Genomic DNA, 14,654 nt, shown 5'->3' on the forward strand with positions numbered 1-14,654 from the left:
ATTTATTCCAGCACCATTTACCGAATGAACTGTCATTTCCCCATTACCTGGGAAGACCTCTTCGATTTCCTACTAATATTAACTGTGGAACTTATTTATGCATACCAGGCTCTGCCTCTGGGCTTTCTATTCTGTCCCAGAGACCCAGTACCAGAATATTTAAATCACTGTGGCGTTAAACACGTTTTAATATCTGATAGGGCCAGTTTCTGCGCATTGCACATTTTTTTCTTCCCTTTCAGGAACGTGTTCGGGCCCGCGGCAGGGGGCGGGGTTGCGCCTCCTCCGCGGCTCTGGTTCCAGCGGAGCCTCACCGACGCGGAGATGGAAATCCCGAGGCTGCTCCCGGCTCGCGGGGCGCGACAGGGCGGCGGCGCTGGCAGCTCCGCGGGCGGCGGCCGGGTCCACGAAGGTCTTGACCCGCGGGCTGGCCAGGCCCCCGCGCACCGCCTCCTGCTGCTCCGGGGCCCGCAAGATGGCGGGCCCGGGCGGCGGCGCCAGGAGGCCCGCGCGGCCTCACGGGGCCCTGGCCCGGGCCCGTTGGCGCCGAGGCCCGATCACGCTGGCGGCGGCGGCGGCGGCGGCGGCGGCGGCGGCGGTGACGACTTCTTCCTGGTGCTGCTGGACCCGGTGGGTGGCGACGTGGAGACCGCGGGTGCCGGCCAGGCCTCAGGGCCTGTATGGAGGGAGGAGGCCGAGCAGGGCTCACGGCTCCAGGGGGGCGAGAGCAGCGCGAACCCCACGGGCCACCCTGCGCTGGGCTCCCGCTGCCTGTCTGCAGTCCCCGCCCCTGCCCGGGCCCCGGCCCAGGCCCCTGCCCCGATCCCCGCCCCAGGCCTGGGCCCCGCCGCGGCCTTCGCGGGCACCGTCACTATCCACAACCAAAACCTGCTGTTGCGCTTCGAGAACGGCGTCCTCACCCTAGCCACGCCCCCGCCGCCAGCCTGGGAGCCTGGGGTCTCGCCTGCCCCGCAGCCGGGGGGTCTGATCGCCCCGCAAGCAGAGGTCCCGCACGCCGCGCAGCCCGGCGACTGCCCCGAGCTGCCGCCCGACCTCCTGCTGGCCGAGCCGGCCGAACCTGCGCCCGTCCCGCCGCCCGAGGAGGAGGCAGAGGGGCCGGCCGCCGCTGAGAGTCCTCGCGGGCCGCTGGGCCCGGGCCCGGGCGTGGTGCTGTACCTGTGTCCAGAGGCACAGTGCGGACAAACCTTCGCCAAGAAGCACCAGCTGAAGGTGCACCTGCTGACACACAGCAGCAGCCAGGGCCAGCGGCCCTTCAAGTGCCCCCTGGGCGGCTGCGGCTGGACCTTCACCACGTCGTACAAACTCAAGAGGCACCTGCAGTCGCACGACAAACTCCGGCCATTTGGCTGCCCGGTGGAGGGCTGTGGCAAGAGCTTCACCACCGTGTATAACCTCAAGGCGCACATGAAGGGCCACGAACAGGAGAACGCGTTCAAATGTGAGGTGTGCGAGGAGAGCTTCCCCACACAGGCCAAGCTCAGCGCACACCAGCGCAGCCACTTCGAGCCGGAGAGGCCCTACCAGTGCGCGTTTTCTGGCTGCAAGAAGACATTTATCACAGTGAGTGCCCTGTTTTCCCATAACCGCGCCCACTTCAGGGAACAGGAACTCTTTTCCTGCTCCTTTCCTGGCTGCAGCAAACAGTACGACAAAGCTTGTCGGCTGAAAATTCACCTGCGGAGCCACACCGGCGAGAGACCTTTCCTTTGTGATTTTGACGGCTGTGGCTGGAACTTCACCAGTATGTCCAAACTCTTAAGGCACAAAAGGAAGCACGACGATGACCGGAGGTTCATGTGTCCTGTGGAAGGCTGTGGGAAATCTTTCACGAGGGCCGAGCATCTGAAAGGCCACAGCATAACCCACCTGGGAACAAAGCCGTTTGTGTGCCCGTGGAAGGCTGCTGTGCCAGGTTCTCTGCTCAAGTAGCCTCTACATTCACTCCAAGAAGCACTTGCAGGATGTGGACACTTGGAAAAGCCGTTGCCCAGTCTCCACTTGTAATAAACTCTTCACATCCAAGCACAGCATGAAGACCCACATGGCCAAAAGGCACAACCTAGGCCAGGATCTCTTAGCTCAGTTAGAAGCTGCAAATTCTCTTACGCCCAGCAGTGAACTTGCCAGCCAGGGACAGAGGGATCTCAGCGATGCAGAGCTAGTGCCTCTCTTCTCTGACGTGCCTGGCAATAGTTCTGCTGCGGTGCTAGACACGGCATTGGTGAACTCTGGAATCTTGACGATTGATGTGGCTTCCGTGAGCTCAACTCTGGCAGGGAACCTTCCCGCTAATAATAATTCCTTAGGGCAGGCTGTGGACCCTCGGGCCTTGATGGCCACCAGTGACCTTCCTCAAAGTCTGGATACCTCTCTCTTTTTTGGAACGACAGCTGCCGGTTTTCAGCAGAGCCCCTTAGAAATGGATGATGTCTCAAGTCTAAGTGCTGGGCCGTTGGGATCTCTGAGCTCTTTGGCTATGAAAAACTCGAGTCAAGACCCCCAAGCTTTGACCCCCAGCAGTAAGCTAACAGTGGACACAGATGCTCTGACTCCTTCAAGCACCCTTTGTGAAAACAGTGTCTCAGATCTGCTGACGCCAACCAAAGCAGAATGGAACATACATCCTGACTCTGACTTCTTTGGACAGGAGGAAGAAACCCAGTTTGGATTCTCCAATGCAGCAGGAAACCATGGTTCTCAGAAAGAAACAGATCTTATCACAGTGACTGGCAGCTCATTTTTGGTATGAACTAACTCTATTCATTCCCCGCCACATGGCTTACTTTTACTAATTACACTCAATTGTAAGGATATTCTGGACTAAACGTTTAAATGCAGTCATGACTTATAGGTTTGAAAAAGAACAGAGCCCTGGGCTACAAGTTTGGAGATTTAAATTCTGATCTTGAGTCTGGAACTGACAAGTTGTGTGACCCTGAGCAAGTCACTTCACCTATCTGAGCCTTAATTTCCTTATTTATAAAATGAGGTGGTTTGAGCAGATTGTTTCTAAGGTATTTTCAGCTCTGTGATTTCTTGATAGTATGCTTCTTTCCTTGGAAAAAATTAGGGCATTTTTCAGTGATGGTGTTGCATGTGCTTTTTTTCCAAATATGCATAAAATACACATAATGATGTAATGAACATCCATGCACTTGGCACCCAACTTCAACTATTATCAGTTCACAAAGAATCTTGTTTATGTAATCTCCACTGTAACCCTTTTCCAGTATTATTTTGGAAAAAATTCCAGATACCACATCATTTCAACCATAAGTATTCAACATATGGTTCTATAAAGAATGAGCTCTTTTGGGAAAACACTACAATTCAATTATCATACTTAAAGTTAACAATAATTGTTAATAAATATCCAGTCAGGGTTCCAACTTCCAATTGTCTCATGAATGCTACTTGTTTTAATATTTTTGACAATTAGCATCTCAGTAAGTCTCTTAAGTCTTTTTAATATACTGTATGTTTCCCCTTTGTCTCTTTCTTTCCTTGCAATTTTGTTTATGAAGAAATGAGGTTGTTTCACGTGTAGCATTTGCCACAGTCTTAAAGTTTTGGTGATTACATCACTTTGGTGTTAATTTCCTCTACCCTCTGTTTGCTTACTTTGGTAGTTGGATCTAGAAACTTGATCAGATTGGAAAATGATTTTTGGGGCAGGAATGTTTCATAGGTCGTCCTCTTGTGTTTTTTTATAAGGCGGCACATAATGTCTAGTTTTCTCTCTTTTTGTGATATTTGGAGCTGCTGATGATCAGTACATTAATTCATGATTATCTGTGCTTTGGATAGCATGAACTATTCTTGTAGAGTTACTATTAGCAGAGGAAGAAATGCTGTTTAAGGCATTTATAAAAGTTGAATAGAAGTATTATTCTATGCCAAAATATTTTCTTAAATAATGATAGAACTAACAAGAAAAAAAAATGTGTTGGCTATCTCATTGTTTATCTTACTGACCTCTTTTGATGATGGGAGGCTTTGTTGTTGTAGAAATTGCCAGCCAGGATTTGACATGAAACAGGCCCAGGATCAAATTTGTGTTGGATAAGTGGCATTGAGTAAATTAGTTTCACTAAGCCTGTCTCCTAGCTGTCAAATGGTCATAGCTGTCCACACACATAGCTAACACACCTCAGAGTATTCTTCTTTTCTAGTTTTTAATATGTAAGAAAAAATATTATGTGCTTTGGCATATTTTGATGAATTTATATAATCTCTTTTACCCTCTCAGTCCTTCCTGCTGTAAGGGAGAAATTGGGATAATTTAATCCTATTCAGACAGTAAGGTTTATAGAGTTGGGTGAAGCAGTATAGGGAATGTCTTTATTCCTTCCACTGAACAATTTTCCCCCCAGGAATTTCTATGGGGAAATGTCAGGAGTGGTGACATTGCTTTCAGGTATATCTGCATCCTTCTCCATTAGATCAATTTCTCACTGTCTTTGTTCTTCTTCTGAAGTCAGACCGCACTGTGACTGTGGAGCCTGCTGTTGCGTGAAACTCTTATAATGGAGCAGAGAAGGTTTGCTCATCTCTGTGGTCTGGAGAGCTCGCTGTTTGCACTTTCCCGGAGTTGGAAGGAAGGATCGAATCTGAATATTGTGTAAACTGTGTGTCTTGTATGGGTGTAACATTTTGACTTTTTGGAACATCTTCACAACTGGTGTCTTACTTCTCATTCAGATCAACCCTGTGTGGTAGTTTTGGCAAAATCTATGCTGTAACTCATATGACAATTTAGCCAACTCACATTCCAAATGGGCCTTGGCTAGTGACAGTTCTATATATAGCTTAAAATAAAGGAGAAAGGTTCTTTTTACCTCTCCCTTCCCATCCATCCAAGTTTCATAATTCATTCCTGTGTCATAACTAGCTTCTCTTTTCCCCTTAATTGGTTTCTGTTACTTTCTGCTTACTTTCTTCCCACTCTCCCTTGCATGTGCATTCTAGTCCTTGCCATGCCTTTCTTTTTTGTTTTTTAAAGGAGATATCTACCCTGCTACTATTCCGCAGACTTTCTCCTCATGGCCCATTTTCTTCCAATGATAACATCTGCTGAGTGTACACTGCAGTTCTGTGTGTACAGTAAGAAGTTATTTTATGAGCTTAGATAATGCTGTGTATATATATGACTCAGATGATAAAAGAGATTATTTTCTATATTGTTCAGATGAGAAGTGGATATGTGTTTCATTATTTCCATTTTTTAAAAGTTTTTGCCAAGGAGTTCTGCTTATACTCTTATTTGCTCTAGTGTACTAGTCCAGTAGTGTTTGCATGTGAATGTCTATGGATGACAGTTAATTGTAGCACTTTGGCAGTGTACTAAAAATTTGCCACTTTGAAATGTTTCTGTACTGTTTGTGGGTATACACACATACATACACACACACATATTTTTTAAAGTGGTTGTATTCATTTAGTGAAAAACAAAAAGTAGGCATACTTTTGTAAATCAGAGAAATGCTCAGAATTTCATTGTGTTTACTCATTCAACCGTTTTCTTTCTTTGCTTTGAAAATATTTGTATTCGTAAAGCACATTTCAAAAATATTGTCATTCATTAAGACCTCTTAAATAGATCTTAAAAAGTGTCTGGCAGATACATGTGTCGAGGATTGAAATGAACACACAAGTAGCGAACATCAAATAAATCATCTAAATATGAAAAGAATTTAATACTGTGACTTCATTTTTTAATTCCTTAAATCAACTTCCTCCCAATACAAAATCATAAAATATATTTTTTCCTACTCACTGTTGGAATGTTCAAAGGACAAATGTCACTTTTCTCAAAAATAAAAGCTTTTATTTGTCCGTGGGCCAACAGTTTCATTGGACAAATATGTTCAAATGAGTTATCTTTCAGCATCGTTTTCTAGAAAAATGGTGAACCCTTTTATACTTTCAAGGTAAGAAGTTTAATTTCTGTTGGTGGTGGCATGAAGTTGCCATCACTCCTTTTAAATAATGGTACATGTTTTAACTTAATCCTATTTCCTTTCTGCTTCCCCTGAGTCATTGGTTTATTAAGAAATCTTGCCAGTTGAAAACAATAGCATGAGGGCTTTGAAATAAGTCTGTTTCTAGGGGCTCTGTTGATCATAAGTTAAAAATATATTGGCGTTGGCATTTTTACCAATTAGTATAATTAATATAACTCAATGCTTGAGTAGCAGGAGTGAAACATGGATAGATTAAGTTTATTTGTCTCTGTGACCTAAACTTTTTATGTTCTTATCCAGGAATATATGAGAAAGCAATTTGTTACCTGGAGTTTCCACTGTATTTATTTCAAATTAAATATTTATTAAGCATCATTGTGCAAAATACAACATAACATATTGAGGGTTCTGTGAGAAGAGTAATATGCATCTCTGACCTTTAAGGAGAGCACAGTTGATGGGAGGATATAGAAAAACATATATTGAACAATTGGAGAACAAAAACAGAAAAAGTTTAATTTGGTACCAAAATGACCGAGAGGTGAAAAAACAGTAAGAATAATGAGGAGTTTATTCTGGACACAGGTGAGACCCAGTGAATATGTATTAACAGAGGAGTCAGATCATGAAAATGATGTCTTAGAAAGGTTAATGTAATGGAAGTGTACAATGTGGATTAGATGGGAGAATGGAATAGGAAAATTAGAAATCTTTTGTAGTAATTCAGGTGTGATATGATGAAGCATGAAGCCTGGACTAGAATGGTGTCAATGGGAAAGAAAAGGAAGGATCAGATATTGAAGATGTTTTCAAATTGAGGAAGGAGTATTAGTGCCTCATTAGGAAGATAGATTGATATCATCATAGAGAAACTGAGAGAGAAATCAGGAATGATAATTCAGGTTTCCTTGCACACTGTAATAGTATTTTTACTAACAGAATGAGAGAAGTAAGGAAAAGTCCTTTTCAGAAATGATTGTGTAAAGATGGTGTTTCGTTAAATGATAATTGATAAATCATAGTTATCCCTGCATAAGCTATCCATATTTTGGTTTATCCACTTTCTAGATGACAACTGAGGGACATTACCTTTTTCTTGGTTCCCTCAGCCATGCTCAGAACTACCTACAGTTACAATTCTTTTACTTCCCTTTGAATTGCTAGAGGCCTCCTCATCTTGTCTTGAATGATCTAGATCTGCACTGACCAATATGGTAACTACTAGTCATATGTGGCTATGGAAGCCCTTGAAATGTGGCTAGTATTACTGAGAGACTGAATTTTTAATTAAATTAGGTTAATTTACATTTAAATTTAAAACAAATATTTTTCTGTTAAACACCACTTTATTGTTTTAGTAGGATTAAATTTCACTTTAACCAATCAAAATTTAGCATCCAAATTGAGGTATCCCACAAAATACCAGATTTTGAAGGCTTAGTACAAAAATTTAAAATATTTCCTTAGTATTTTTATATTGATTACACACTGAATAATATTTGAATATTTTTTTCAGCTTATTGAGGTATAATTGACAAAACTGTAAGATATTTAAAATGTGCATCATAGTGATTTAATATATAATTGTGAAAGGATTCCCACCATCTAGATAATTAACACATCCATCACTTCACATATTTATCCTTTTTTTGTGTGTGAGAACATTTTCTTTTAAATATATTTACTTAAAATATAATATTAAAATTAATTTTACCAGTTTCTTTTTACTTTTTTAATGTGGCTATAGAAAATTTAAAATTACACATATTATCACAATTAAAAATTCTTAAAAATTACACATATTGCTCTTGTTATATTTCTATTGGACAAAACCAATCTGGATATTACATTACCTCTCCACACTACTCTGCATCAAAATGAGCTATGCAGTCTCTGTTGTTCATCGAGTGTCTTTTGTACTACTGCTTTCAAGATTCAGTGACTATTTTATTTTATGTTAAAGGTGAAATAATCTATATGTTATCACAAGACTTCGCCATCGTTTGGTGAAGTTTTGCCTTTAATTTAAGCAGTTCTTTGTGAAAACTTTATTGGAGTGAGTATTACCTGCATTTGTCTCAGTTGGAGCAGGCAGGAATAAGACTGTCAAATCCAGTATCCCTGGTTCTGTGTATTGGATCTGTGTGAGTTTGACTTGGGGCTCCTTAGCCAGAATCACTTCTGTCACTAGAGAAAATCATGAGACAAGTGATAGCATGAAAACTTGTAGGACGCAGCCTCAGCATGGCGGGAAAAGCATTGCGTCGGTGTGCGCCCCGGATCCGAACCCAGGCCGCCAGTAGCGGAGTGCACGCACTTAACCGCCAAGGCACGGGGCCGCCCTGGACGTTATTTTGAAGGTAACTTCATCATATAGACAAACTAGTTGGAAGGAAGGAGATAGTAATTAATTTCATGTAACATTTGAGGCTGAGAATTAGATTTTAACCGGGAGAAAGCTAAAAGTTCACCAATGCTCTGCGGCAGGGAGGAGGCAGGTAAACAAACTTGTGTTTTTATTTCTAGGTAAAAGAACGGTAGCTTAACACTATCAGTCTGTTCTAGAATAGCAAAATAAAACTTTCTTTAATGATAAGCAATTTTAAGTGTCCAAGATACAAAACAATCACAAAAGGTAACAAAAACAAACACACTTTGAAATCTCAGACATTCTCATTATAGCATAATTGCAAAAGAATGCTATTTATTTTAAACAAGACTAATCTCCCTCTTTTTATTTATTTATTTATTTATTTATTTATTTTTAATTTTTTGTTTATTACAGTAACATTGGTTTATAACATTGTAAAAATTTCAGGTGTACATCATTATACTTCTATTTCTACATAGATTACATCATCTGTTTACAATATAAAATGGGAAAATAACTTCAGGGTGAGATTTAGCTCACATGACAGAGGGAAGCTGGCCACATGTGTGCTTGGAAATTGGCCAGAATAGAGAACCCTAGTGGAAATTCCAGCAAATGGAGCAGCAGCAGTTTATTCCAGGCTAGTTCCAACTTTAGTGATGCCACAGTGAGTCCTTTCCTGTCAAAAGTGCCTGCATCAGAAAGTTAACACCTACTAGAGTCAAACCTTAGTACTTGCTATTTCTAACAAAATTTAGCATTTTTCCCTCAAATTCACATATGTTGTAGCTTCCTGGTGCTAATTATTAATTATTTTGTTATAATTTTAACAATAATTCAATCAGATTTATGATAATAGTGAAAAAGCAAATGTCAACATTTAATACCTTATCTCCACTTAAAAACTGTTTTGACTCAATAAGTTTTTTTTGTGTAGGGGGGCATATTTTCCCACATTTATTTGAGTATGTCTCAATCTTTGGATGTTGGAAGCAATAACACTTAGAGCTCTTTATTTATTTATTTATTTTTTGGTGACAAAGATTGGCCATGAGCTAACATCCATTGCCAATCTTCCTCTTTTTGCTGAGGGAGATTGGCCCTGAGCTAATATCTGTGCCCATCTTCCTCTGTTTTGTATGTGGGACGCCGCCACAGCATGGCTTGATGAGCAGCGTGTAGGTCTGTGCCCAGGATCCAAACCTGCGAACCCTGGGCCGCTGGAATGGAGCGTGCAAACTTAAACACTACACCACCAGGCCGGCCCGAAAATTAGAGCTCTTTTAAGATAAATATTTAGGGGGCTTGCCTGGTGGTGTAGCAGTTAAGGTCATGCGCTTCGCTTTGGCAGCCCGGGATTCATAGGTTCGGATCCCGGGCGTGGACTGACGCAACACTTGTCCAGCTATGCTGTGGCAGTGTCACATATAAAGTAGAGGAAGATGGGCAGTGAGGTTAGCCCAGGGCCAATCTTCCTCACACACACAAAAAGGAATATTTAGAATGATAGCCTTGGAATATTGGCTACTTTGAAAATGGAGAAAGTGAGGCAGGCTTCTCCCCATTCATAGATCAGTGATAGAGTTCTTCGAAAAAGTTGAGGAGTAAACTATTAAGTAAATTCTGTGCTAAGATCAATTTCATAGTAAAAATCCTATTTGATTCTATTATTTAAAATTATCCATTTATATTTATCAAGTTTGCCAATGAATATGATCTTCCATATTGTATGAACATATAGAAGCCCATTTTTTAAAACTCCATGTAAAACATTGTCATTAATTGGGACCTTAAAATATTGACTAGCTGGTATTATATTTTATTTTTACAAAGGTCACTTTATAGAACTTAAACTTTGAAACCCAAATATAAAATATACACTATCCTTAAATATAATAATATTTCATTATATTTTATTTGGGAGGTGATTCTTACTATGATTCATAATAGATTCTTCTGCAACAACAACAAAAATATTTCACAAATGTAAAATGTAACGTGGATTTGTGGCTAATATTGAATTAACTTTCCATTCATATAGCCATAGTAAGACAGTAGTAAAGAGCATTGAAAATTCTTCCCAAAGGTTGAAAAAAGGATGCACTATGGTTAAAAAAATAAGGAACATTTTTACGATAGAGTCACATGTTTTTCTACTTTCTTAAAAATCTTTGATCAACCACATCTGGATAGAAATTTCAGTAGCACTTTTTGAATATTTTCTGTATTTTCCAGTTACAGTTAGCAATATAAAGCTCTCAAATAGACATTATTACAGTAGTTAATGATTGTCTCTCTACTACTAGCTACATGGAGAATCACCCAGAATACATAGTAACCAGTGAAGAGAGTAGTTTCTTTAATTTAGGCCGCCATATGAAATGCCAAAATGTAGTCAAATTAGAGCTTATTATTTTACTTGACACTCTGAGTAGATGGTGCTTTCCACAAGAAATATTCTGTAGAGGAGTTTTTCTTTTCCACTTACAGCGGATATTTGAATCAGATCATTGAAATTACTAACATTTAAAGTTTTTACTTATTTGGGATTTGTTGATTATTCTTTTTAATACACAGTCAGATGAATGCTTATATGTAAGCATTTTTGAAACTATATTATGTTTTAATTATTTTTTTATTTTGTTTCAAGCAACCACATAGCGTTTCACAGTTTTCTCATTTATAGAATTTATATTTACATATTTTTTGAAGTACAACATACGTGCAGAAAAGTACACAAATATGAGTGTATACCTTGATGAATTTTCACCAATATGAAAGACAGAACTGTGTAACCACCACCTTGCCCAAGAAATAGAACTCTACCAGCTCCTTAGCTACCCCTTTTGTATCCTCTCCCTTTCAAAGTCCCCACTCTTCTGCAATGATAACCACTATCCTGACTTCTAATGTTATCAGTTTTGCTGATTTTATAAATGTATATAAAATTATATAGTAAATATTATTTTATGACTGGCTTCATTTCCTCAACATTATGTTTGTAAGATTTATTCATTTTATTGAGTGTAGCAGTTAACTCATTTGAATTTCTATATGGAATCACATGATATGCATTCAAAAGTCGATGGGCATTTGCATTGTTTCTAGATTTGGGCTACTGCAAATAGTGCTATTCTTGTGTATATATTTCAGTGCGATTGCATATAGATTTCTGTTGATTAAATACCTAGGAGTAGAATGCTAGGGTCATATGATAGCATATGTTTCGAATTAATTAGTTACTGTTGGTTTTCCGAAATGGTTTATAAATGTAGTGTGTAAGAGTTCTATTTGCTTCATGTCCTTGCCAACCATGGGTATTTTCATCTTTTATTAATTTTAGCCATTCTGATTGGTTGTCTAGTAGTACTTTATTGTGGTTTTAAATTTGCATTTCTCTGATGACTGATGAGCTTGAAAACCTTTTCATGTTTATTGGACATTTGGATATGTTCTTTTGAATGTGCCTATTTCGGTCTTGTGCTTATTTCAGTGAGTGAAAGTTTTGTCTTTTTTTTCTTATTGATTTTTAAGAGTTCTTTATATATTCAGGATAAATAAACTTTTTGGTTAGATATATGACAAAGATATTATCTCACACCTTTCCCTCTTATAAATAATGTTTTTTGATGAATAAAAGTTTTAACTTTAACCTAGTCCAGTTTTCAATGTTTTCTCTTTTGGTTTGTGCTTTTTGTCTTTAAAAACACTGTTGCAGGGCCGGCTCCATGGCTTGGTCGTTGGGTGCGTGCGCTCCGCTACTGGCGGCCTGGGTTCGGATCCTGGGCACACACTGACACACCACTTCTCCAGCCATGCTGAGGCCACGTCCCACATACAACAACTAGAAGGATGTGCAACTATAACATACAACTATCTACTGGGGCTTTGGGGAAAAAAAAAGGAGGAGGATTGGCAATAGATGTTAGCTCAGAGCCGGTCTTCCTCAGCAAAAAAGAGGAGGATTAGCACGGATATTAGCTCAGGGCTGATCTTCCTCACAAAACAAACAAACAAAAAAAAAACTGTTGTGTACCTCAAGATTATGAAGATATTCTACTATGTTACTACTTTCTAGAAACTTGTTTTTCCTTTCACATTTCTATCCACAATCTACCTTGAATTAATTTTTGCAAATGCCCCATTGATTAAAGACACTACCCTGTCATCATTGTTTTGCAGTGTTCATTTTGTCACGTATCAAGTGTCCATATGTGTTTGAGTCTGTTTCTGTGCTGTTTGGTTCCATCTGTCTGTCTGTCCTTGCACCAGTACTGCTTTAGTTTTATAATAAGTCTTGATATTTGGTAGTGTAAATTTCCCAGCTTTGTTCTTCTTTAAGTTTATCTTGACCATTATAGGCCCTTTGCTTTTTCATATACACTTAGAATCAGCTTGCCAATTTTCACAGCAAAAGTGCTTGGACTTTATTTGGGATTCAATACTGAGTCTTCTAATTCATGAACATAGTATATTCCTTCCATTTAAGTGTTTTTTTTAATTTCCCTTGAGATATATATATATATATGCATGTGTGTGTGTATGTGTGTGTGTATAGATAGATATATAGTTTTCTGTGTAGAGATTTGTACAAATATGAATAACTCTAAAACCTCTTTTATCCTATTACAGTGTACTATTTATTCTTGACACATATCAATATTAACTCTTTTTCACAATTTGTTTTTCTTCTTTAATTTAAATCTTTTATCTCCAAGATCATTTGTGAAACTGTGTTTATTTTGTGTTTTGATTAGAATATGTCTAATGTTTTGGTTAAATGCTGAATAACAATGGATACTTTGCCTTTTTTCTGAATATATCTGACTGCTAATGTATTTAGATATCCAATTCATATTTTGTGAAAATAATTTGGATACACTATTGATACATTTTATGAATCTTTCTAGTTCTGTTTTCCTTTCTTTATAGAAAGGAATTTATGTTAAACATTATGTTTAATAAAGTAAGTCTTCTCTAAACCTGTAGATGATATTAAATAATATGTATGTAAGTTCCTTTTTGCTTGAAATTTTTGTAAGCTGCATTACATTTAAGGAATATGTGGTCTTGAAGTTATGAGGAAAGATTCTGGCAAAATCATTCTCTTTGTCTCTCTAACAATACATAGATTCCTTAAAATGAGAAGACCTGATTTTTATAATTTTATTTATTTATTTTTCCCCCCTAAGCCCCAGTAGATAGTTGTATGTCATAGCTGCACATCCTTCTAGTTGCTGTATGTGGGACGCGGCCTCAGCATGGCCGGAGAAGCGGTGTGTTGGTGCGCGCCCGGGATCCGAAGCCGGGCCGCCAGGAGCGGAGCGCGTGCACTTAACCGCTAAGCCACGGGGCCGGCCCGAGAAGACCTGATTTTTATTGTGATGTTTTTAATTTCCGGAAATAGCAGTGCTTCTTGTTTAAATGCAACAAGAAGAACATTCTTTACAAGTGTGTTCGAAGTGGTAGATTCAAATAAAATTATTATATAAAACATTATTAACTAAAGCATGTTCAGTAAAAACTCCATTTTTACCTACTCTGTATAATCTTGTAATGTATGGCCAGGACACCTGGCTCTTCTATATTCTATGTTCTACTTTAGTCTTAGGGAATATTTCAGGATGATTGTTTTAGAAATAAACAAAAGAAGCATAACTGTTTTCCTGTTTTCAAGTATTCAAATTAATATTTAACCTATTTCTTTTGTGTTAGAAGATTGTAGCATTCTGTGCTTTCCCAGGGGCCTAGTTAAAGATGAATAAAGTAGACATGCTTAGTGTCTTAGATTTTAGCCAAGAATAAATGCCTGCTGAATTAACCAAATTTCATTTAAATGAAAGATCATTGTGTACTAAACTTCCATCTATTTAATTATTATCCACTAATGTCCAATGCATTATTTTGCATATATTCTCTTTACCAGTTAAAAATATATTGCATTTGTTAAATATTTTCTACTTTTCAAACATTAGCATTGTAACATACATTAATTCTTTAGAATAGGCTCCATTTCTATCATCTGTACTATACAAATTTCAGAGAGTAACTAAACTCAATAGTTTCTACTTTGTGTCCTGGAATATTACAAAAACAAATATGATGGTATGTATAAACATACAAAGAATAAAATAATAAAAATTTAAAGCTGAAGTATATTTAACTCTGTCAGATTAACTGAAAAGATTTTTAGGCTCCGTTCAAATGAGCTTGAATAAATAGCAATACTGAAATAATGGAATGATTCTATGATATTTATTGAGAATATCTGTATACAGTTTTCCCAGATTTTTCTGTAA

General features: G+C 38.9%; 1 protein-coding gene across 1 annotated transcript; it reads left to right on the top strand.

Moving 5' to 3' along the window:
- Positions 1-261: 261 nt before the first annotated feature.
- ZXDB (zinc finger X-linked duplicated B) lies at positions 262-8,812 on the top strand. The gene is given in 3 exon segments (XM_087427084.1): positions 262-1,912; positions 1,915-1,941; positions 1,944-8,812. Coding segments are annotated over 3 exon segments (2,442 nt in total). The 5' UTR covers positions 262-324; the 3' UTR covers positions 2,771-8,812.
- Positions 8,813-14,654: the final 5,842 nt, after the last annotated feature.

The sequence above is a fragment of the Ceratotherium simum genome, chromosome X (genome assembly GCF_057802395.1).
Source record: "Ceratotherium simum simum isolate JZ-2026a chromosome X, ASM5780239v1, whole genome shotgun sequence".
Lineage (NCBI taxonomy): Eukaryota > Metazoa > Chordata > Mammalia > Perissodactyla > Rhinocerotidae > Ceratotherium > Ceratotherium simum.